At 52.8% G+C, this 23,899-nt stretch overlaps 2 protein-coding genes and 1 long non-coding RNA gene across 8 annotated transcripts in view; 2 read left to right on the forward strand and 1 right to left on the reverse strand.

The window, feature by feature from the left end:
* Wipf2 (WAS/WASL interacting protein family member 2) overlaps window positions 1–8,794 on the forward strand; it is a 33,920-nt gene extending 25,126 nt beyond the window's left edge. For all 4 annotated transcript variants that reach the window (XM_003466938.5, XM_013149624.3, XM_005002421.4 and 1 more), the window contains exons 6-8: window positions 3,862–4,068; window positions 5,558–5,659; window positions 5,857–8,794. In XM_003466938.5, the coding sequence (XP_003466986.1) occupies window positions 3,862–4,068; window positions 5,558–5,659; window positions 5,857–5,897 (350 nt within the window). In that variant the 3' untranslated portion in view covers window positions 5,898–8,794. The remainder of the gene's footprint in view (window positions 1–3,861; window positions 4,069–5,557; window positions 5,660–5,856) is intronic.
* A 196-nt stretch (window positions 8,795–8,990) lies between these two features.
* Window positions 8,991–11,998, reverse strand: LOC106027071 (uncharacterized). The gene is made up of 2 exons (XR_001200654.3): window positions 11,721–11,998; window positions 8,991–10,315 (listed from the first exon to the last, which is right to left on the reverse strand). It is a non-coding gene; the product is annotated as an uncharacterized LOC106027071 (long non-coding RNA).
* A 230-nt stretch (window positions 11,999–12,228) lies between these two features.
* Window positions 12,229–23,757, forward strand: Cdc6 (cell division cycle 6). Of its 3 annotated transcripts, none has more exons than XM_023563888.2 (12): window positions 12,229–12,401; window positions 13,070–13,280; window positions 14,604–14,900; window positions 15,059–15,258; window positions 15,606–15,781; window positions 16,374–16,480; window positions 17,262–17,401; window positions 18,551–18,651; window positions 19,589–19,653; window positions 21,615–21,817; window positions 22,185–22,325; window positions 22,909–23,757. In XM_023563888.2, exons 2-12 carry the CDS (start codon window positions 13,097–13,099, stop codon window positions 22,996–22,998), a joined length of 1,704 nt encoding a protein of 567 aa, XP_023419656.1. In that variant the 5' UTR covers window positions 12,229–12,401; window positions 13,070–13,096; the 3' UTR covers window positions 22,999–23,757. The 3 variants fall into 3 exon arrangements, with proteins under 3 accessions (XP_023419656.1, XP_063107572.1, XP_063107571.1); XM_063251502.1 differs by having other exon boundaries at window positions 15,609–15,781; XM_063251501.1 differs by having other exon boundaries at window positions 12,246–12,386.
* Window positions 23,758–23,899: the final 142 nt, after the last annotated feature.

Below are 23,899 nucleotides of genomic sequence, written 5' to 3' on the forward strand. Positions count from 1 at the left end.
AGCAGCCTGGGTCACATAGCAAGATTCCGTCTCAAAAGCAAAAGAAAGTCTTCCAAAAGTGCGTGACAAAAGCTGGGCACAGTGACACCTGCAGTCCCGGCTGCCCCGGAGGCTGTGGCTGAGGGATCACACATTGAAGGCCACGTGGGGCCACGCTGTGAGACCTGTTGCAGAGACAGCATCAGAAGGGCTGAGGGATAGGTCAGTAGGAGAGCATCCACCAGGTGCTCTGGGCTTGGGCCTCAGTACCAGGCCAGGTAGCCTGCGCTGCTGCCAGGAGCCCTTGTGGGTCCACACCCCAGGATTGGAGCCCACCGCAGACAGTAGCCCAGGGCATTCTCGCCCCGAGAAGATGCAGCAGACTACAGTGGCCCTGTTGTCCACTGCGGTGAAAGTTAAATGGTCTTGTTTAAACACAGGCTATTTAAATAGACGCCTCTTCTGAGTGAAGCTCATCTCTCTGACCTCATCCAGGAAAGCAGGCAGAGAAAACCACAGTGCGTGCAGCTTGAGCTGAGTGGTCATAGGTGTCTGCAGACCTCTTTCTCCTGTCTTCTTTCTCTGTAATTTTCCCGGGAACTCTGAAGTTGTAAGCTGTGTTCTCTCCACAGCAGCCGGCACCATTACTCAGTTGTGGAAGAGGCCTCTGCTGCTTGCCGTGTCGAAAACCAGAGCAGCACTTTCCAAGGGTGGCATATTAGGGCCAGACGTAGTGGTGTATAACCACTAGGCCAGCAGTCTTGGAGTCTGAGGCAGGAGGATCTCCTGTTGGAGCCCAGCCTGGCAATTAGTGATTTAGCCAAGTACAAAAATGCAAAAGGGTTGGAGATGTAGCTCAGTGCAGAGGTCCTGGGTTCAATCCCCAGTATCACCCAAAGGAAAAGGCAACATGATGCTTAGGGAAAAGATGGTGTCATTTAAAAAAAACCCGGAAATCCCAATTAAGAAATCAGAAAACTGTAAGCAAAAAGTCCCACCAGTAATACAAATCAGCTGTGACATTTACATAATGGTAAGCTTTCATCCAGAGTTGTCCTAAGACAAAATTTTAAGTTGCATATAGTAGGCTACTTGCCAAAAGCAGATAAAATCAAGGTGTCATACTGAAAAGCAAAACAGGCCCTGGGTTCAATTCCAGCACAACAGAAAACAGACTGTTTTGTGCCCCGGGTAGAGGGCTGGAGACGCAGCTCAAAAAGCCTCGGTCTGGCTGTGTGGGCCCTGGGCCCACGCTCTTTGCAGACAGGAGACCAAGCATGTGATAGACCTCCCCGAGGTGGGCTGCAGGAGTCAGGCAGCCCCTGCCCTGTCCCGTCACCTGCCAACATCCAGCTGGCACTTTCCAGTGGGCCCATCCCACCCTGTGCCTCACATCCTAGGCTGTCTTGAGAGTAGACACGAGCATATTTCAGGGACTTGAGAAATCCACCCTTAGGGAATATTTTGAGGGTGACTTGAACAGCCTTGCTTTGGGCAGTTTGGGGTGAGAGTAAGGCTAGAGATCTGCCAGGAGGTTTCTTTCTAATTCTTAGCCCCAGGGGCCCTGTGTGTATGCAGACAAGAGCTGGAAAAGTGAGAGGGAGGGACCATTGGTGTTCTGTGTTCTGTACGGGGAGGAGACACTTAGTGTTTGCAGCGTCTCCTGTGCTTGACTGTGTGTGTTGGTGCGCACATCACCCCAGTGCTGCGTTACAGGCTGCAGAAATTCTGACTGCAGTGCAGGAGGAAGTCTGGAGGTGTAGCTTGGAAGCACCCTGTTTTGTTTCTGGAGACAGAGTCTTGCTGTATATCTCAGGCTAGTCTTGAACTCATTGTGATCCTCCTGTCCCAGCCTGAGTGCCGGTGTTACAGAGCTGTGCCACCCCGAACGCTTTTATAATGAACCCACTTGCCAAAAAGCAGATAAAATCAAGGTGTCATACTGCTGAGTGTTCGTTCAGCTGAGTAGACCCTGTGCGTGCTGCTTAGGTAACAGCTGTTCATTGAATGTGTCTGTGTACCAGGTGAGACTTCCAAGTCACCAGGTTGCCAATGTAGTGGGGAGCTAAAGTACATGCCAGCGGCAGTGGTTAGGAAGAACGAGGAGCTGGAGAGCTGCCTGCCTGTGCTTGGTCTGTTTTTTTTTTTTTTTTTTTTTTTTGTCTTTTTCTTTTTTATCGGTACCAGGGATCAAACTCACAACCGCACACTTGCAAGGCAGGTGCTTATGCCGCTGAGCTAAATCCCCAGCCCCCTAGGTCTGTTTTTATCAGGCCCCTGACCTTAGTCACATAGTCTGAGTCCCATCAAGGGTAACACCACATAACTTTGGCAGGTGTGGTAGCACACAGCCACTACCCAGGAGGCTGAGGCAGGCAGATTGCAGTGAGTTTGAGGCTACTCTGGGCTACATAGCAGACCCTGTCTTAAAAAAGTAAAACCATGTGCTCTGAGTTTTTGAATGTGCAGTAAAACGCCTGGGTCACAGTTCCCATGCAGTCAGTGGTAGCTGCCACTGCCATTGCTGAAGACCCTAAAGACTTGGCGAGGTAGGCATGTGACACTTGGAGGAGAGCAGGGATGTGGCCTCTGTTTAAGCCTGTGGTTGACATTGCTGGCCGGTGGTGGTGGTGGTGGTGTCTTTGAAAATGTCCAGAAAGCATAGACAAGAGGTAGAAGTGAGACTGGCCTCGAGCAGTGCCGTTCCCAGTTCTTTGGGACAGACTGGCTTCGCAGGCAACTGAAAGAGATTCCTGGGTTCCCCAAGCTCCCAGGTTCTCCAAGTGGCGAGGCTGGCACCGGCTAGGCAGCCCTTCCCCAGGGAATCCACTGTATTCTTTTGAAGATGGCTCACGGGCTAGCCTAAGTGGCAGTGTCTCTGCTGTGCTGTGGTAGGGGATGGCAAGTCAAAAGAGAGCAGAGAGCCTGGGGATGCCCTGAGGTGGGCCTGAACGATGTTGAACATAGGTCTTAGTGGGGATGGGAGAGGGGTCAGGCCACCTGGGGAGCTGGGCACCCAGGTCAGGGGCCATACACATCAATCCTGGGAAGGAGGCAGGTTCCAATCCAGGTGGCGAGTTGCTGTGGGCACAAGTGAAATGCGAGAGGAGGACAGGCGAGCCAGGCCCCGTGGTGTGGACACTTGAGGCTCTGAGGCATGGGAAGGCTGCACAGAGCTGTTGTGCCAAGACCGGGTGTGGGAAGGTCTGAACTAGAATTGTGGAGGGAGGTGTGGAAGAGCAGGAAAAACGGCAGCAAGGATGGGGCCTGGGGGAGTGCCGTAGGCTGGAGGCGGCCAGCCTGAGCAACTTAGGGAGACCCCATCTCAACGTGAAGCGTTAGAAGCACAGTGCTTGTCCAGAGTGGGCAGGGCCTAGAAGGGCAGGCGGAGTTCTTTCCCTCCCTCCCTCATTTGCAAGAGTGTGTGTGTGAAAGTTGATGGGGATCAAACCCAGAACTTTCGCACTGAGTGGCCTCCCTGGCCCTTTTGTGTGCGTGCGCGGGGCGCGCTTTGAGGCTTTGTCTCACCTTGATAGCCAGGGGAGGCTCCAAATTGCAGCCTCCTGCCTCAGCTTCTCTGAGCCCTGGGATCACAGGTGTGTGCACCTCCATGCCGGCTCAGGGCAGGGTTCTTGGCTACGTTGAGGAACGCTAGAAATGGTTATGCATTTATCCTGAAGTCTATGTGGAAAAACAATGTCACGCTAGAAATGGTTATGCATTTATCCTGAAGTCTATGTGGAAAAACAATGTCGCTGTTGACGCCTGGGTGCAGGGAAGGTGGCTGAGGGCCGGGCCTGTCTCCCAGGGAGGTGCCCACAGCACCCAGCCCTCAGTCCCTTCACGTGCCTACCCCAGTGTCTTGCGTTTTCTCTGCTGCAGCGCCACCGCCCCCACCACCCATGGTCCGGAATGGTGCCCGGGACGTGCCCCCACCGCCCCCACCCTACCGCGCGCACGGGGAGCCCCCCAGTCGGGGGAAGCCCCCGCCCCCGCCCTCCAGGACGCCCGCCGGGCCACCACCCCCACCGCCTCCTCCGCTCAGGAACGGGCACCGGGATTCCATCACCACTGTCCGCTCCTTCCTAGGTGAGTGCTCGGAGTCACGCTGCTTCCGCAGGGGCCCGGGCCATGATCCTTAGACTGCTGTGCCCCTGCGCTGACATCGCTGACTCGGGGATGGGCCAAAGGGGAGCCAGCAGCAGTTCACTAGGGCTGTGCTCCTCGGTGTTTCTAGTTTTCCGCCAGAGACAACACCCTCCTCAGCGTTGTGCAGACGGGAGTTCTGTTTCCTAGAAGCAGAGCTCCTTTTTGGCTCTTTACAAAACTAAACAAGAGAGCCAGGTGTGTGGCACATGCCTGTCATCCCAGCACTGAGGAAACTGAGACTAGCGTGGGCTACAGAGTGAGCTCAAGGCCAGCCTGAACTGCATAGGGAGACCCTGCCTCAAAAAGACAAAATAAGCAAACAAAAACCAAACTACACATGAAGAGCTGGAGGACAGGGGCTGGGGATTTAACTCAGCGGCGGCATAAGCACCTGCATTGCAAGCAGGCAGTCGTGATTTCGATCCCTGGTACCGATAAAAAGGTAAAAGACAAAAAAAAAAAAAAAAAGAGCTGGAGGATATAGCTCAGGGGCAGAAGTGCCTGCCTGGCAAGCTCCAGGTCTGAGTTTAGTTCCTGGTACCAAAAAAACCCACAAGCTTAGGATGGGGAGGCCCTGGATTGGATCCCCCAACCCACTCCCCACTAGAAAGCTGAGTTATCTGGTCATAAGGGAAAGCCGCTGCGCAGCTGCTGCCTACAGCTTTGTTGTTTGGAGGAAGTTGCTTCATTGTCTTCCCTGATCTGTGAAACAAGTGAACCATATCAGGAGCTTCCATGGCATGAGTGTTGGGGTCCCATTGAGAGCCTGTTTGGTCTGGGGTAGATCGGAAGTAAAGACGATCAAGAGTGCGTCAGAGCACCATTGGAGCTAGCTATGGGGTCCCTCATGGCCCCCTCTGCAAGACATTTTCGTGGCTGCTCCTCATTCCTGGTTCCCTTTTGCCCCAAGGGGTGGACCAGGTTCTGCTTTGAACCTTCATCCACCTCACACAACCCTTAAGGATGTGATCTGGCCACACCCGGAGGAGCTTGGGCAGGACTGGATAAACTACCCGGCTGTGGTGCAGAGGTCTCAGAGAGCAACCTGGGCCAGAGCTTAGCTCTGCTCTGTGCCCGGCCACAGCGTCTCAGCTGGAGACAGATGTTCCCGTGGGAGACTAATTTCCACCAGTTCCTAGGGGCAGTTCCCTTAGTTCCTCTCCATGATGGTTCCTAAGATGACGGAGTCCTTGAAACAGAACTGCAATGCTTTTGGTTTCTGTGCAGACAGATGCCCTCTTCCTGGTTCACAACAGGTTCTGGTGGAAAGCGTGAAAGCAACACCTCAGAGTCTGAGATAAGCAGCCTGTGAGGGGGTCCCCTGTGCCCTGGGGACCCTGGCACAGCAGTCAGGGAGGACGGGGTACACCAGGCTGCCCCACAGCTCAGTGTAGGGGTGACAGGCCTTAACACTCTGCTCTTTTCACAGATGACTTTGAGTCCAAGTATTCGTTCCATCCCGTAGAAGACTTCCCAGCTCCAGAAGAGTATAAGCATTTCCAGAGAATATATCCCAGCAAAACACACCGAGGTGAGGCAGGAGGGACCCGTGTCCTGTGCTGGCATGGGAGATAAGAGTTTGTGTGTTTGCTTAGGTCAAATTCTGCTCCCCTTCACTGCATTAAAAACAACACAAACCTTAGTCCCAAGATTCCATGAAGGCCGAGAGCCTGTCTTGGGTGTTCAGGTGGTTCAGAGTTAATGTGACACGCATGTGGTTTTTTCCAGCTGCCCGTGGAGCACCCCCTCTGCCTCCCGTTCTCAGGTGAAGCCCAGTCAGTGCTGTTCCTGGACGGACAGCCCTGCTTTTCTCAGAGGCCCCACCCCAGAACCTGCATGAGCGCTCCCGCCGACTCCAGCACCCTCCGCTCACCTCCATCTCTGCTTCTGTCCCAATGCTGAGGGCTCTGATCAGCAGTGGCTCCCGCCCACCTCCCCCTCCACAGCCAGCCCCACGGGCAGAAGAGGAGGAGGCCCTGCTTTTCCAGAGGGGCCCTGTGCTGGCACAACAGTGGGAGCAGGGTGTGGCACTGTTTGCTGTCCCCTGATGCCTCAGGCAGGCAAGGGAGTACCTTTTCCAAGCTGTCAGGGGCTCCCTGCCTGCGACTTCTGTGGCGAGGGCGTGGCTTCCGAGTGTAGTGATCTGTTTTAAAGGTCAGATGTGGAGAAAGGATGGGAAGCGACTCTGCTTTACTTCCAGGGTATCTGGTTCTGTCCCCTCTCCCTGCCCCAGGGCCAAGGTGGCCACGGACACTGAGTACTAATCAGCCCACTAAACACTTAACCAAGGCATGTGTGGAATGGACTGAGGACACCAGAGCCAGGCTGGAACCAGTGATACCCAGGATGCCCTGCCTGCTTTCCTCAGGGTACTGGCCTCAGGGGTCTCCCCAACCCTGATCCCTTCAAGAGAAGAGCCCCTTCTTCTGGGGGACCCGAGTCCTTCCTGTCACAAACCCCTTACACCTCTGCTGGGAGACAGGAAGATCGGGCCTGGACTGCAGCTTCTGCAGTGAGAGTCCCTTCGCTCAGCCCCCGGAGACCAGGAACTGGAAGGCCTTCCCAGCTCCCTTTGGTGCCGCCCTCTCCTTCCAGGCCTGTAGGGTGGTGTAGGGGAAGGAGGCCAGCAACAGACCCTCAGGGATGGGGACCTTCAGGGCTTGTGTACGTAAAGGGATGCCCAGCCCAGGGATTGCCCTGGCAGCCGGCAGTATGATTGTGCCCTCCAGGCCCCAGTCCGAGCACAGAGTGAGCGAGCAAGGCCCAGCTGAGGCTGTAGAAAGGTTCCTGTCCCCCTCTGGTAGCAGGGGCTTGGCTCCACACCCTGCCGGGTCGGTTTGGAGAATCTGCCCAGAGCAAGGGAACCGAGTTGACCTTGTTTCTCGTGCTGTCACCAGACATGTCACAGGCTTGCGCTGCTGTGGGGACCTTTTATTAGTTCAGCTGGGTCACAGGCCAAGGGTCCAGGCCAGCTCTGCTCAGCACCAGCGAGGGGGAGGGCTCCAGGTTGCAAGTTCTGAGTCTGCTGTCCCTTGCCATCTCGTGGACCACAAGGACTCTGGGCATAGACCTTGCTAAGATCTGTCACCAGACACATTCTGACCCTTCTGTGTCTGCCACTGTTTTCTGACATGTTGGCAGTCACCCCAGAACACTCCCCAGCACCCTTGCATGGGTGGGGCGCAGAGGGGCACGTACAGCGTTCAAGGTAGATGCCCACACGTGACTGAACTTTGACTGTGAAGTCTTCCCATTTATTTTTGAAATGGGAGTTGATGCTTTTCATACAATGTTTTCAGAGTGTATCCTTTTTCCCCCTTTACTGAAACATACAGCATCAAGAGTAAGCATCACAAATAAAGCCAAACCCCAGCTTTTCATTGGGGCTGCTGTCTTCTCTCTGTGACCTGCTGGTCCTTGTGGTCCCCAGCACTGATACCGTGTGACCTGGGCAGGGACTGTATTTTCACTGCTGGCTTCGACTAAAAAGGCCTGGCTCTGGATCCACAGTGGCCGTCCCTTGGAACACGTGGTGAGCCAGCATGGCCTTATGCGCTCTTCGGTCCTGCTGTTAGTAACAGATTTCTTACCGTGTGTATTTGCTGTCGGAGACAGGAGCATGGCTGCACGGCCACAGAGTCGCTGGTCTGGTTTGTGTGCAGTACAGAGCCCAGGCTGTAGGTTTTAAGGTGGGCACTAAACTTACCGCCTCCTGAGCTGCTCCTGGACTCTGGGTGGGTACGCATGCCCTCTCTTTGGGGAAGCCAGACAGTCTGAGTTGAGGCTGTGCCCAATCCCCTACCTCCCTTGTCTGCTTGCAGAGGGAAGTGACATCCCAGCTTAGCAAAGAGAAGCTGTGTGGATGGCCCTTGTGTGGCTTTGGTTCATGATGTTTTTCCCTGGTGGGGAAACCTCCTAGTCGCTTTCATTTAAACACATTAGACATCCCTTCCTCCTCCATCAGTCATAGAACACAGAAGCGCTCTGCTAATCCAGGTGTGGCTTCTCTGTTGCAGGGATCTGCTCTAGCTGCCAGCCACCACCACCCACTCACCCCCCACCCCCCTTTCTACAGTGGGGCAGCAGAGTGAATCTGGAGCTGTCTCTGCCCCTCCCCTCCAGCCTGGAACTCACATTTAAGGTGTAAAATAGACTTGCCACAGAGCAACTCAGGGTTGGGGTGTGTCTTCATTCTCCTGGTAACTTGAAATAATCTTTAGGTCATGTGCTTCTGGGTGACTCAGGGTGGAGTGGGCCTCTGGTGGCCCTGGCCAGCACACGCCAGAGTCTGACCTTCTGAAGCCCACCCCACACCAGCTGCCATTGGATTCTGTGCATTCCACTGTCCTATCTTTCCCTGTCGCCTGGGACCCCTTAAGTTAGGGAATGGAAGGTGAGAGAGGGCTTCGCAGCTCTGCCTTTAAGGTTCAGCTCTTTTTTTTTTACCTTAAGGAAATGTGAGTATATAAGGTTCAGCTCTTAAAACGAAAAGGTGATAACCACCTTCGAAACCACATGCAAAAAAGGAAAAAAAAAAAACAAGAACCCTGTAACCGGAGGAGGGGTTGGTTCCATTCCACTCCACGTCCATTGTGCCTTTACTTGTGTTAGGTTTCTGTGCTTTCCTCCTCTGTGTCTTTGAAGAAATTAAAATCCTCCTTGGTAACTGCTGTTTCCTCCTTTCTTGTCTTGTTTCTGATGCTTCCTGCCTGGCACCTCTTTGGTGGGGCCAGAGGGGTCTGGCCTCCGCCCTTTCCCACGTGAAAGTCACCTTTAACACTGAAAATGAGAGCAAGTATGTGTGTGTGTGTGTGTGTGTGTGTGTGTGTACGCATACGTGTCCATGTATCCATCCGTCTGCGTGTGGATCAGTTTCTTTTAAAGAATAATTTATTGTATGATTTGTCTTGGAGTTATATTCCCATTACAATCAATGCTCTCTCTCCCAAATAGTACTGATATCTTCCCCCACCCCAAAAGTGTATGATCTCACCTCAGGTTGGATTCTTTGGTACAATTCTTTCTCTTGGATGCTGTGCAGTTTAATTAAACCTTGCCAAAACCAAAAACACAAAGCTGCAAATCGTGTGCTCTTTGGAAAGTCACCTGTGAGGTGGCCTAGGGAGGGGACAGTCCCTGCCCCCAGCGCCGGCCCAGGTGGAGGCTGTGGACTGAGTGAGCAGCCCTGGGCTCCTGAACTCTGCCACCTGACTTCGCGGGGACTCCTGGCCTCACACCCTTGCCTCCTGTTCCCCAGGGTCCTCTACCTGTCCTGCTCTCAGACTCAGGCCTGCGGTCCTTTGTTTTGATGTGGGTGTTGGCTGTTTTTCCTCCGCTTTTTAAGCTGTAAACTTCTTGGTTTTCTTGAACTTTGACTTCCAATGTGGAAACGTCAGGCTGTGGTCAGCTGACACCATCAGAAGGTGTAATGAGCCTATTAACTTTTGCTCTTATCGCTAGTACTAGCACAGGTCTTCAAGTCCAGTCCTGTGTTGATTCATTGAAGGTGTGTGACTGAATGACTCACATACTACAGAGGGGCGGGAAGGGGGAGGAAGGACCCTCTTCATTTTCATCCCCCCTCTTCATTTTCATCCCAATTTCCCAGGTGATTTGACCTATCAATGTTATTAATGATTAATAAACTGCCTATTGATTTAGTTGTGGTGATTCTAAATGGCCTGCACGTGGACCTGGCCTGAATGGGCCTTGCTTCTGGCCAGGGAGCTGTGTCTGTGTGCATGTGCACTCAGGATGCTGCCAGGCTGGTCATTCTGGTGCAGCCCCATTCCTCTCCCTTCCCTAACACCGCCAGGGCACAGCGAGTGATGATAAGGCCTCGCTGTAATTGCTACTGAGGTGGAGCTGCTGCCCAGAATGGGCCTCAGACTTCATTCCCAGACCAGGGCAGCTGAAGTCTGCACTGCACCCTGGAAGGGTGCTGCCCCTCCGGCACCTAGCATTCTGCAGACGAGGGAGATGGCAAAAATGCCACCTCAGAGGGTGACTGTGACCAAAGGCCTCCCCTGACCTTCCCAGGCAGGATTCTCATGCTCAGGTTCCCCAGCCGAGCCCTCCTCTTCTCGATGCTGGGTTCCCGACTCAGCCCTGGTGACCACTGAAGCCCAGCTTCTGCCTGCAGAGGCCATGTGTGGCAGGTGACTCCGGTCCAAGCAGCCACAGGACACTGCACAGGGTTTCACAAAGCGACCGATGGCGGGGAGAGAGAACAGAGGCAGAGAATGAGCAGTGTGGTGTGATCAAAAACGGAGTGACCACTGAAACCTAAAATTATTCCAGTAAAAACCGCACTGCTGCGGACCCTGCTCAGAGTGTCCCTCCTGAGGCACCTGTAGGGCGTTCACAGCCACGTGTCTCCCTGGGATACATTTTTAAATATAAACATCCATCCCGAATTTTGATCATACCTCCCACATCCACTTACTCCTGTAAGTCAGGGTCAGGAGTTTGAGCTGTCACCCTGGAGCTCTTCCAGTCATTCGTGTCACCTTGGGAAGTTCACTTACCCCCTCTACTCGAGTTTCCCCATTTGTAAGACAGAAATAAACACTGCCTTTGTGCGGTGCTAGTGAGGAACAACAAAGGAATCCAGGTAAAACACTGAGCTCAGCCCCGGCCTGCACTTCCTCCTGTGTTGGCTCTGCCTCCTGTGTGGACTAAGTGCAACCAGCTGGTGAGTGTAGTCACATTCCATGCCTGTTCCTCAGCTTTAGGGCTCTATTTTATTTTTTATCAAAGGATAAAAGATAAATATTTGCCATGACCTAGAATTAGGTTCTGGCATTTCAAGGAAACTGACAGGTCATCAGCTTTGGAACTGGCCTGCAAAGTACCCTCTAATTTATATTTTTCATTAAAAGCTCAGCTGGCCTTTTCTATAATTGTCTTCTCTGGCTCTGAAACCCTACTGTTCGGCCATAAAATATTTTAAAATTAAAGAACCGTAACTCTTTCCAGTCCCCACGTTGTGTGGATTAATGTTAAGTAAGAAAATGCACAAAAACAGTATTTTCACACTGAACAAAACAAAGAGGTGGTTCTTTTGTTGAGTCAGGGTCTCGCTATGTACTCCAGACTGTTCTTGAACTCACTATGTTCCCAGGTTGGCCTCGAACTTGCAGTGATCCTCCTGCTTCAGCCTCCCGAATGCTGAGTTCTGGAATGACAGGCGTGCACCACCACACCAGGCTTAAAGAGCTGGTTCTTATCACCGCTGGAGCACAGGAGATACTGCGTACTGCGATGAAGCGCAGTTTTTTGCACAACGGAAGACTGAATCCAGGAAGCCAAGGAGCTCTGTTACATCCCCAGCGTCCCCTTTTTTTTTTTTTTTTTTTTCTTTTTTGAGACAGGGTTTCACTAAATTGCCCAGGTTAGCTTGGAACCTGGAATGCTGCCTCAACCTCCCCAGTACCTGGGACTACAAGTGCGTGCCACCACACTTGGCTTCATTCTTTACATAAGTGCAGAACTTTATCGCGGTGTCAGGAGCGCAGGATCCTGGGCCCGCCGCGGCCACGTTAGCTGCCGTGACCTCTGACCTTGCACAGCCCCTTCCCACAAACCCTTACCTTCGGAGAGTTGACCAATAGAGGTGAGCAACGTGCCCAGCATCTCGGCTGTCCCTCAGAGCGTCCCTGTATGGTAGGGATTACGTAGTAACTCCATGAAAATGCAGCCCATCAGGATGATGAAACTGGGTACGTGTGGCAGAGGAAGTACATGATGACACAGACACAGGAAACGCAAGAGACTAGCAAAGGAGCCTCGCTGGGATCATGGACTATATCTCCCGTCGGCCTTTGCAGCGGGGCGGGGCGCAAACGTCAGCCGTTTTCCCGCGCCGTGAGAAGCCCCGGATGTAGATCGTCTCCTGGCCTGGTGGGCGTGGCCTTACGTCGGCTTTGCGACTCATGGCCGTTTTATTGGCTGTAGGTCTTCCAGCAGGATTGGACGTGAAAGAAGGGGAGGGATCCGAGACCCGCGGCGATGGCTCAGCGACCAATCAAAAGCTTGGCTGGGTTTTGGCGCGAGGCGGGAACACCTTGGTGGTGCAGATTTGGCGCGAGCCGCGCTTGGTGCCGCAGGTGTAGAGTCCGAGAGCCCGTTGTGGACAGTGCTGAGGCTGTACGCCAAACGCGAGGGACCCTGCCGCGAGTCGACCCCGCCCAAGCATCTGGAAGGAGCAGAAACTCGCGAGGAGACGGTTCTGGTACTGGGAACGGAAAGAAGCTCAGGTCCGCCCGGGTCAGGTCGGTTCCGGTGGGATGGGGTCGAATCGGGCTGGGACTGCGGAGGTGGCGGTCGTGGGCTAAACGGGGCCGGGGCGAGGCACTTGGAAGCGGTCAGCCCAGCACTCGGGAGCCTGAGGCAAGAGGATCACAATTGCCAGCGCAGCCTGGGAGACATAGGGAGACCCTGTCTCCAAATAAAAAATGTAAAAAGAGCTGGGAATGTACCCCAGGATTGACTCACACACAAAGTTACTTAAGGTGAATTTAGTGCACGCTCAAGACCAAGTGGTTAAGAATCTGGGCCCCTGGCAGAAACCCTGCTTCTCAAGGCGGGAATAAAAATATAGCAGTGCCCACCTCTAAGGTCGCACAGAATGTCAGGGGACAAGGCGTGAAGTGCTTCCAGCAGCGGGGCAGACCACAGGTGCCAGCTCTTACTGCTTCGGTTTTGGTGTGGCCACTGAATGCCAAAACAAAAGAATTTACTTTTAGAATGAATGCTGAGCATCTAAATAAATAAGTCTTATGTTTGTCTCTTGCTCTTCATATCTACATCTTTTTTTTTTTTTTTTTGTCTTTTTCGTTTTTTATCGGTACCAGGGATTGAACTCACGACTGCCTGCTTGCAAGGCAGGCGCTTATGCTGCTGAGCTAAATCCCTAGCCCCCATATCTACATCTTTACAGATTGCCAGATCCTGTGTATCCAGCTGTATGGCCAGTGACATGCCTCAAACCCGATCCCAGGCACAGACTATGATCCGTTTTCCGAAAAAGAAGTTACCTCGAACACTGGACAAAACTCAGAACTCTAGGAACGCTCAGCTGGTGCCAACAAATGTGCAGACTACACCCTGCTCTGCAAAGATTCTGCCGCTCAGCCCCAGAAAGCGCCTGGGTAGGTGACAAGTTTTTCACCTTTCTGATTTCAGTAAGACATCAGCCCTTTGCGAGACCTAAGTTCAGTGACGTCCACAGTCTGTGTTCCCTTTATTTCTTTTCGGAATGGTTGCTGAATGCTTATACTGAACTTCAGCGTTCAGCCACTCAGGGAGATCACTTTCTGAACTGTTTCGTAGGTGTGGTCTTCAGTTGTGATGTAATACTGAACTTTATTTTATTTTATTTTATTTTATTTTATTTTATTTTATTTTGACAGAGTCTCACTTTGCCATCCAGGCAGGCCTTGAGCTCATTTTCTAGCCCAGACTGGTCTCAAACTTGCAGGGATCCTCCTGCCTCAGCCTCCTGACTGCTAGGATGACCTGAGTGCATGATCACATCTGGTTTTTATTTTTTTCAGTTTTAAATCACCTTGCAGTTATGCAATATGGACTTTGCCTCCATGTATGTGAAATTAGTGGATCACCTTCTGACTGCTCTGAGCTCTTTTGTCCTAGAATGAGGGTCTGTTTGTTTGTTGTTTGTTTTTCTGTTTTTTTTTTTTTTTTTTTTTTTTTCTTTGCAGTGCTAGAGATCAAGCCCAGACCTTGCCAGGTCTTGGGAACTTGCCAGGCAAGCGTTCTACTGTTGAGCTACCACTGGCTCAGCCCAGGAGCATGTGTTCCGCCTTATCTTTTTTTTTTTTTTTTTTTTTAATTCTCATTGGTTGTGGAGCTTGGTGGGTTTCATTCTGGCAGGCTGATAAGTGCACATAACATACTGAGTCACCCCACTCCCTACCTGCTCCCATTTTTGTTTTGTTTTCTTTCTGTGCTAGGCAAACTCTTACTGAGCTACACCCTACTGCCCTTTTTACACTGAAACGGGGTCATGCCAAATTCTCCAGGATAGGCTTGACCTTGTGTACCTCCTGCCTCATCCCCCAGAGCAACTGGAATGAGAGCTGGGCATCACCACTGCAAGTCTGAGCGGAGGTTTTTAGTGGGGAGTGGTCTGGGCTGGAGACATTTTTGGTTATCACAGCTGAGGGCTTGCTGCTGGCACAGCAGGTAAACACCAGTGGGGCTGGTAAGCACCCTACTGCGCTTGCAACAGGTCCTGTCCCAACATGAAACTATGCAATCCAAAGTGACAATGTTGCAAAAGTTGAGGAACCTGGTGTAGAGCAGTCTAGAAGGAAACCCACCTGTTGCAGGACTCAGTGGCGCCATCTGGTGGTCGTGTTTGCGCTGATGAGGTGAGGCGGGGCTTTGCCGTTTTCCTGAAGTACGCATCTTTGCCTCCAGTAAGCGAGCACATTTTGACTTTCCCGTTCCAGGCGAGGACAACCTCTGCAACACCCCCCACCTCAATCCCTGTTCCCCACCAAAGCAAGGCAGGAAAGAGAACGGCCCACCTCGCTCACGTACCCCGAAGGGACGCCGATTGGTATTTGACGATCAGCTGACAGTTAAGTCGCCCAGCAGAAGCCATCGAGCGAGGGGTCACCAGAACAAACCAGTGTCCCCCACTGTTGCCGTCAGGAAAGGCGAGGAGAGCCCAGCCGGGGGCCAGCAGACACAGACACGGCCGCTGGAAAAGGCGCCGGCACGGCTGAGGCTATTCAAGCAGGAAGGTGCGGGGCTGGGAGCTCAGCTGGGGACACTGAGGCTCTGGGGTGTTTGGCAGTTGCCCTCCGCGGGGCTGTAGCTCCCTGTGCCTTGCAGGCACAAGGTCCTGAGTTTGATTCCCAGTACCTAAATAAATAAACTGACTTTCATCTTCTTGGCGCAGGTACTTGCTACCAGCAGGCCAAGCTGGTCCTGAACACAGCTGTCCCTGACCGGCTGCCAGCCAGGGAAGCTGAGATGGAAGTCATCCGGGGTTTCCTGAGAGAGCACATCTGCAGGAAGCAGGCTGGCAGTCTGTACCTCTCTGGGGCACCCGGGACAGGGAAAACAGCCTGCTTGAGCCGGGTTCTACAGGACTTCAAGGTGAGGGCGGGGGCTCAGGTGGAGGGGTCAGGGACCTGGAGGGTTTCCTTGCAGGGAAGCTTATCAGTGTCAGTTGTCTAAATCTTACCAAGCTGGGTGTGATGATGTATGCCTGTCATCCCAGCACTCCGGAGGCTGAGGCAGGAGGATCCTTGTGAGCTCAAGGCCAGCCTGAACTGCATAGTGAGACCCTGTCTCAAAAAGAAAAGAAAAAAAAAAAAAAAACTTGCCGAATGAACGTTTTCTGTGTTCTTCCAATGCTGTCACCTCTCCAAAACATCTCAAGTCTCATCAACTCTTTCTCTGAGGCTGCAGCAACTTCCAGGTTTGTTTGTTTGTTTTCTTAGAAGGAAGGGAAAGGCTTTAAAACTATCCTGCTGAACTGCATGGCCCTGCGGAGCGCCCAGGCGGTCTTCCCAGCTATTGCTCTGGAGATTTGTCCGGAAGAAGCATCCAGGACAGCTGGGAAGGACATGATGAGGAAATTAGAGAAGCAGATGACTGTGGAGAAGGGGCCCATGATGTAAGTGCTCCTCCCACAAGGCTGTGGGGCGAGGCCTGCATAAAGAACACAACACTGTGTTTGCTATGAGAGCTGTTTAGGTAAACTTGAAGGAAAGAAATGTAGCTTCCTATACTGCTGAGCTAAATCCCCAGGCATTTCCTACTTTTAAATTTGAACAAAGCCAAGTTGTGGCGCTTGCCTGTAATCCTAGTTCTCAGCAGGCTGAGGCAGGAGGAGCACAGTGACTTTGAGGCCAGCCTGGACTACAGGATGAATTCCTGTCTCAAACAATAGGTAGACTGATTGATTTGGGGGAAAATGTCTTTTGTTGCTTGTGAGCCAGGTGACACTCAGCTGTCATCCCATCACCCAGGAGGCTGAAGCAGGAAGATCACCACGAGTTCCAGCCTGGGTTATAAGACAAGCCTAAATTACATAGCAAGACAAAATAAGGCAATTGTTTGAAAAGCCCCAGATTGTGCATGTACACACTGGGAGCTCTCTGTCCTCCTGCCAGTGACTAGACATGGGCCAGGATGTAATCCCCACACTGCCCTCAACGTGGGGCCCTGAAGGTGACCATGGTCTAATGGTGCGTCTTCCCTTGCAGTGTGCTAGTGCTGGATGAGATGGACCAACTGGACAGCAGGGGCCAGGATGTGCTGTACACGCTGTTCGAGTGGCCATGGCTCAAAAATTCCCGTTTGGTGCTGATTGGTGAGTCTGGGGGTCAGCAGGGCAGGGTGCTTCTGAAGTTTTTGTTGAATAAATTCAGTTTATTTATTTGTTTGGTTTTTTGAGACAGGGTCTTGCTGTGTAGCCCAGGCTGATCTTGAACTTACTTTGTGGCCCACGTTGACCTTGGATTCAGAGAGCCTTCTGCCTCAGCCTCCTTAGTGCTGGGATCACATGCATGCAGTTTTAGTTTATGGACTGTAGTTTTCTTAAACTCACTTTCTGTTTTCTTCTCAAATTAGGGAAATTACTATGACAGGACAATGTTTTTACCCTAAAGCAAATCAGTCTTCTTAGGTCTGAGGGAAAATACTATGAGCAGGGTACAGTGTTCTGTACTTATAGTCCCACTTACTCTGGAGGCTGAGACAGGAGGATCATAGCGAGCTCAAGACCAGCCTGGGCTGTATAGTGAGACCCTGTCTCAAAATGATGGTTTCAAAACCAGCCTGGACCATAGAGTGAGCTCAAGGACAGCCTGCAGGATATAGTGAGACCCTGTCAGCCAAAAGACAAAAACAAAAACAGCAGGCTTTTTTGGGCATGGAGTCCACTTCTCTGCACGATTGTGGTGCAAACTCCAGCGCTCTAAGGGGTGTGCAGCTCAGCGGGGGCTAAGGGCGGGGACTGGTGCGCTGGGATCTGCCCAGAAGTCCGATTCAGTCCGTCCTGTCTCTGTCCCTTGTCCCCCACGTGCCTGGAGCTCAGCGTCTGTCAGGCTGGTTTCCCTGACGGTGCTATGCATGTTTCATGCCTTCCACAGGAGTTGCCAACACCCTGGACCTCACAGAGAGGACCCTGCCCAGGCTGCATGCTCGAGAGGGCTGTCAGCCACGGCTGCTGCACTTCCCGCCGTATACCAGGGCTCAGATAGCCACAATCCTGCAGGACCGGCTGCAGCAGGTAAGCAGGGCGTGGTGGTACACAACAGCATTCTTTGGAGGCTGAGGCAGGAGGATCACCATGAGTTCAATGCCAGCCTGAGCTACAAAATGAGACCCTGTCTCAAAAAGAAAAAGGCAAAGTCGGGGGTGGAGGAATTACTCCCGTTTCCTTAGTGGTCTGTGAAATCTAGGGCCTGTGAAGGAACCAGCTGTTTCTTGTTTGTTTGTTTTCCTAGGATTGGGAATGAACTCCAGGACTCAGGAGGCTCTGAGCTCCATCCTCAGCCCATTTTTAGTTTATTTTGCTGTATTCAAGTTCATGTTAAGTTGCCCATGCTCATGTTAAGAGCAGACTCTGTCTCAAAATAAAGGAGGAATAGAGGGATGTACCCCGGCAGTACAGTGGCTGCCTAGTGGCACGAGGACTGGCAGCTTCCACCCTGGGGACCTGGGGGAAAACTTTTTCTTTTCTTTTCTTTTTTTATCGGTACATGAACTCATGACCATGCACTTGGAAGGCAGGTGCTTATGCCACTGAGCTAAATCCCCAGCCCTGGGAAAAACTTTTTCAAATCTCCACATTTAAAAGTAGCATCCCTTAAATAAACCTTATACATTACAAACAATAATAAGTAGGTAACCAGGGCTGTGGATTTAGTTCAGTGGCTTAATCACTTGCCTGGTAAGCACAAGGCAGTGAGTTTGATCCCCAGAACCAAAAATATAAAAATAAAAAATAAATAGATAACCATGCTGACCTTGGAAGTGGAATCTTCCTGCCTCAGCCTCCCAACTAATGCCAAGTAGCTGGGATTAGTTTACAGGCATGTGCTGCCACCCCTGACGAAATTTTTCTTTCCCAGTTGGTTTTTTTTTTTCCTTTCCATCCCAGCGTTTCTACCACATGCTTACCAGATTCTTAAAACTTGAAAACTCAGATATTCAGGCATGTGTTTATTTTGTGGTACCGCACACTGAACTCAGGTCAGGTCTGGAGTGCGCTGTGTGCTGAGCGGTACCCCCACCGCTGTGCGGTTCTGAGAACAGGGCCGGCTGAGACCCTAGCAGCAGCCCATCCAGTGTTGAGGTCCCTGGGAGGATATGGGGAGAACCCAAACCACACAGAGGACCTTCCCGCCAGGTCCCACCCTGCATGTCCCCTCCGCAGGTGGCTGGAGACTTGGTCCTCGACAGCGCTGCCATTCAGTTCTGCGCCCGCAAGGTCTCCGCTGTGTCCGGTGACGTCCGCAAAGCACTGGACGTGTGCAGGTGAGCCTGGCATCCCCAGCAGAGGCCGTTCTTAGGCAGAAAGAAGAGGCGGAAGAGAGGCTGCCCTCTGCCTCTAGGGCTGCTCGGCGGGGATCCCAGGCTCCTCTGCGCTAATGTCTGGGACGTGATCAGCCCATTACCTACAGGAGGGGGATAAATGAGACGTCGCCGGGGCTCCCCGCGGTGATTATAGATTGGTTAATTACATTTGTATTAAAGAAGGCTCGGGTTTACTTTTCCATTAGTGGGGCTCAAGCAGGTTTATTTATGGACCTGAACCTTCCCTGCCTCCAGACGCTCTGGCTCCCTCCCTTCCCTTGTGGGCGCCCTGACTCCCTCCGGTTGGTGGCCCACACCCCCACCTCCTACTCCTTCCCTCCCGTGCCTCCAAGCCAACTGGTGCAGTTCCTTCCTCCTGGTGGGGGCACAGGGTCCATATGATGGCACTGGCTGTGCCCCTGCACGCCCTCCCCTGGCGCCAGACCAAATGCCTGGACTGGCTTCCACCGGCAGAGGATTGGGGGGGGGGGTCCCTGCCACTTGATGGTGTGAGCCTGACTTAGAAAAATTCCGTTCCTTCAGGGACCTGGACAGCCAGCCCAGCCCAGTGGCCCTGGGGACCCCCTGGTGCAGCCTGCAGGGGGCGCCCTTCCCCACCTCCGCCCAGGCAGGCTGCATGTCTGTCTGTCCTCACCCCAGGCTTGGTGGCCATGGGAGGTGACCTACTTGGCATTGCATGGGGGAACCGCACAGTGTGGAGGTTTCCCTGGGCTCCGGCCCATGAATTATTTCAAGACAATTAAGTCCGCTTTAGCTGAGACCTGACCCAGTTCTGCGCGGAGGCTGCCGTGGGTGCCTGCTCTCCAGCTGGGGGTTCCATGTGGGGTTTGGTTTCGCTCAGCCTAAATTAATGTGAAAACTTGGGGTTTTTTTATAGGAGAGCAATTGAAATTGTAGAGTCCGATGTCAAAAGCCAGACTCTCCTCAAGCCATTATCAGAATGTGAGTATTTATCTCCTTCCTGTCTTCTGTTTGTTTGTGACAAGGTCTCACTATACAGTTCAGGCTGGCCTTGAATTCCCAGGACCCTCCTGCCTCAGCCTCCCGAGAGCGCTGGAATGACACCCGGCCTGTCTTCCTTTATGAATGGAAGCCTCACTTGCCTGAGGGAGGCAGGCGGTGGAAAGAAGAAAGGAATGTAGTAAACTGCACCCCAGTCCTGACGCCTTCCCATATATCGTCCACGCGTTATTAGACAGAAGGCCTGGGCAGCGCTGCGGGGCCAGGCGCCCCAGTGCCTCGGATCAGCCTCTTAGATCTTACCTTGAACGTACTCTTAAGCCTCCATGGTTGGAGCACCTCTGCTCCACAGGAGGTGAGGGGGAGGGTTCTGAGTGAGTATCCAGGTGCACTTAGCTTCAGACAGGCCCGGGGGGCGCTGCTACGACAAACTGGGGGCTGGGAAGCAGCAAGGGTTTTCCTTCCTCCAGCCCTGTTCTCTGCTCTGTGGCAGATGGGGAAGCAGGCCAGGCTCACCCTGGTTAGCATCCGGGTTAATCTCGGATACAGGGCGGCCGACCGCATGGCTTCTCTCTTCGTGCCCTTGCTGGCTGATAGTGCTTGCTGGGGATGTAGCTCAGCAATGCAGCGCCTGCCTGGCAATTCCAAAATCCTGAGTTCAATTCCTGGTACCAAGAACAAAGAAACAGCCAGCCAAGTTAGCGCTGGGGGAGGAGTGAGGACCACAGGGCCGTGGTGGCACACACGGTGCTTTGCTCCTCGCCTGTCTGTGACATTTAGCTCATTTGTGCCCTCCGATCCACACATTGCTAAAAGTCACTGTGCCTCGTTGGGCTTCATTTTTGGTTTTGGTTTGGGTAGGGAGGGTAGCAGGAATCAAACTTTGAACCTCAGGCTGCCAGGCAAGCGCTGTACCCTGAGCTAAATCCCAGTCCCTGAATTTTGGGTTTTAGAGATAGGGTCTTGCTCTATAGTTCAGCCTGCCCTTGAACTCAGTGTGGAGCCCAGGCCAGGCTCCAAACTTGTGTCGATCCTCCTGCTTCAGCCTCCACACTGCTGGGATTACAGGCAGGCACTAGTGTTTGCTGGGCCCCTCATCTCTTGAGTTCTGGTGCATGCAAGGATGGTTTTTATTCATTTCATTTTATTTGGTACCAGGGATCGAACTCACAGCCTTGCACTTGCCAGTCAGGTGCTTATATCACTGAGCTGAACCCCAGCCCAGGTTAGTTTTTAATGGCTCCAGAGACCCATAGGGACATTGACTTTAGCTGGACAAAAGAGGGGACTTTCTGAGCATGCAGGGAGCTCTGGGCTGAGGATACTCACACAAAAGCTGGCTAGACAACCATGACCACTCAAGCTGGGCTTGCTGGAGTGGGTGTTGGTGTTAGGTGAGGAGCTAGAATGGACCTCCGATAGGAGTCTGTTACTCAGCAGGGGGTTTAGCACAGCCCCATAAGCACCTGCCTGGCAGGCACCAGGTTGTGAGTTCGATCTCCGTCGCTGTTACTGGATCTCTGGAGCATCCCATCGGGAGCAAAATGTCCCCTTGCAGGGACCAGGAGTGACTTTAGGTGCACAGCCCTCCCCGCTCTGCCCTGTGAGATTGGGTAACAATTGTGGGACAGAGAGGCCCTGGTCCCCCACGGCTTCTGGCTGGCCCAGAGATGACCGCTGTCTGTGGGGCTGCCCCACGAGGTTGAAGTCTTTCTGTCCTGCAGCTCAGCATGGGTGAGGGGACCACACTCCCAGGGTCACATGGAGGCCGCCCAGGGCTGCCGAGGGGTGGATGCCACACTTATCTCAGGTCCTCTCATTCTTCACAGCTCCCTGTCTAGTCTTGTTTTCCAAGTCCACTCCCCTTCGCTTTCGTGTGATCCATCACCCGGGTTTCCTGCTCTCTTCAGAGTTTAACAGTGCTCCTCTTGCTCCGTCCTCAGGTCCCTCAACCTCGGAGGCCGTGGTCCCCAAGTGTGTGGGTCTTGCTCATGTTGCCCGGGTTATTTCCGAAGTGGATGGTGACAGGATGGCCCCAGGCACAGACGGAGCCCAGGACTCCTTCCCTCTGCAGCAGAAGATCTTGGTCTGCTCCCTGCTGCTCTTGACCAGGCAGCTGAAGGTCAGAGAGGTCACACTGGGGAAGGTGAGTCCACCTCACAGGTGGAGGAGTCCAACTCTGCCCGAGGGACGGGTCTTTCCCAGAAGGCCTAGCACCCAGCCGATGGGAATCACAGGTGAGGCTGGGCAGTAAGAATAAATGCTGGCCCCATAGAAAAGGCAGCTCTGTGTGCCTCGGTGTGTGGGAACAGCCGGGCGTGGTGGTAAACACCTGTCACCCCAGTCCTTGAGAGGCTGAGGCAGGAGGATCACCATGAGTTTGAGGCCATCCTGAACTGCATAGTGAGATCCTGTCTCAAAAATCTTCCCCCTAAATTAAAAATTTTTAAAAAGATTAAAAAGAAATGAGAGACATGACTTTTAAGCAGTGTTTGTTCCCCATTTCCTCCCAGCTCTGCGAAGCCTACAGCAGTGTCTGTCGCAGACAGCAGGTGGCAGCTGTGGACCAGTCAGAGTGTTTGTCGCTTGCCGGGCTCTTGGAGTCCAGGGGCATTGTAGGATTAAAGAAAAACAAGGAGACCCGCTTCACAAAGGTACAGCCAACCACCTGCCTCTCTCTCCGGGGTGCAGAGAACTGCAGGTTCAGAAACAATGCCACCGGTGAACTGGGCACAGTGGCTGGGCACAGTGGTGCACGCCTGGGGCCCCAGCACTCCTGGAGGGTCGGGAATGGAAATTCTGTCTGGGCGGCTTAGCAAGGCTGTGTCTCAAAAGTAAAATTAACGCAGGGGGTGGGTCTGCCGCTCGGTGGTAAAGCACCCTGAGGGTGGCCGTGGTGGTGGCAGCGGCAGGGAACCTAGGGCCTGCTGCTTGTAGCATGGGAAGCCCTGAAAGGTTTGCCATCACAGCCCAATAAGATAAAAAAAACAGCACAAGTAGACAGGCAGTTTGGTTTTTCTTTTTGTTTCTTTTGGAGACAGGGTCTTGCTCTGCAGTTCAGGCTGGTCTCAAACTCTAAACGATCCTCCTGCCTCAGCCTCCCCAGCGCTGGAGCAATTTGTTTTCTAGTGGGTGGGGTTTAGGTGGCGCTGATGGGAGCAGGGAGAGGGCAGGCCTCAGTAGGACCACAGTTTGCTTTTGGGAGCTCTGCATCATGCACCGTCCTTCTCTTTCCAGGTGTCTTTGAAAATCGAAGAGAAGGAAATAGAGCATGCCCTGAAAGACCGAGCGCTAGTTGGGAATATCTTAGCCACTGGGCTGCCTTGATGCCGCCTCTGTCCTGCCTGGAAGTGTCCGCTCCCTCTCTAGCTCCGAGGCTTCCTTGTAATGCTTCACACTCGGATCTGAAGACCAGTGCCGCCTTTTTACTGGAATTTTAGTCATGAGTATTAGTGCAGAGCAATCGCTTTGGGTCCTCTTTATTTTTTACCATAAACGTGTAATAGATCCTTTTAAAACTACATGCGCTACCTCTCCCGCTTGCCTGTCTCTGACCAGTATTTCTGCAAGCAGACCGATTCGTGTGCCGTGGGGGACCCACTGCTAGGTTCCCTCGGACGTCACATCACTCGCTAAGGACTTGGGGTCAGAAGGAGCAGACAGATCCAAAGAAATAAGCTGTGTCCCTGGGGTCAGGGAATTCCTTTTCTCGATGTGACCCTTGCCGGAGACCATGCTGTGACACTTTTTTTTTTTTTGGTCTTTTTTCTTTTTTATCGGTACCACGGATCGAACTCACGACTGCCTGCTTGCAAAGCAGGCACTTATGCCGCCGAGCTAAATCCCCAGCCCCGATGCTGTGACACTCTTAAGGACATGTTGAATTTTGGAGATAAGGGGACTGTAACTATGGATTGTGAATATATTTATTTTCCAATGGCATCCTTCGTCTATGTGACCATGTCTTTGAGAGCTCAGTGATCTCGTGAGCCTGGATCCCTGTGGTGGTGTCGGAGTAGCCCTGCTCAGCTGGGGAGTCTGAGCGTGTGTTTCTCCAGTCTTATTAAATAAACATCCATGTGTACATTCCCGGGTCCTCTCTGGCAGGGACACCAGAAGACATCACCACAACAGCCCTGTTTGCAGAGTACGGGGTGAGTGCCCTGAAGAGAAGATGCCTTGAGTGGTGTGCCCTGGGGAGGTCGCCTTTCCCCTTCGCTCAGGTGCC

The sequence above is a fragment of the Cavia porcellus genome, unplaced genomic scaffold, assembly GCF_034190915.1.
Source record: "Cavia porcellus strain 051 isolate PalLab524CR breed Dunkin Hartley unplaced genomic scaffold, mCavPor4.1 scaffold_6, whole genome shotgun sequence".
In the NCBI taxonomy this organism is placed as follows: Eukaryota; Metazoa; Chordata; class Mammalia; order Rodentia; family Caviidae; genus Cavia; species Cavia porcellus.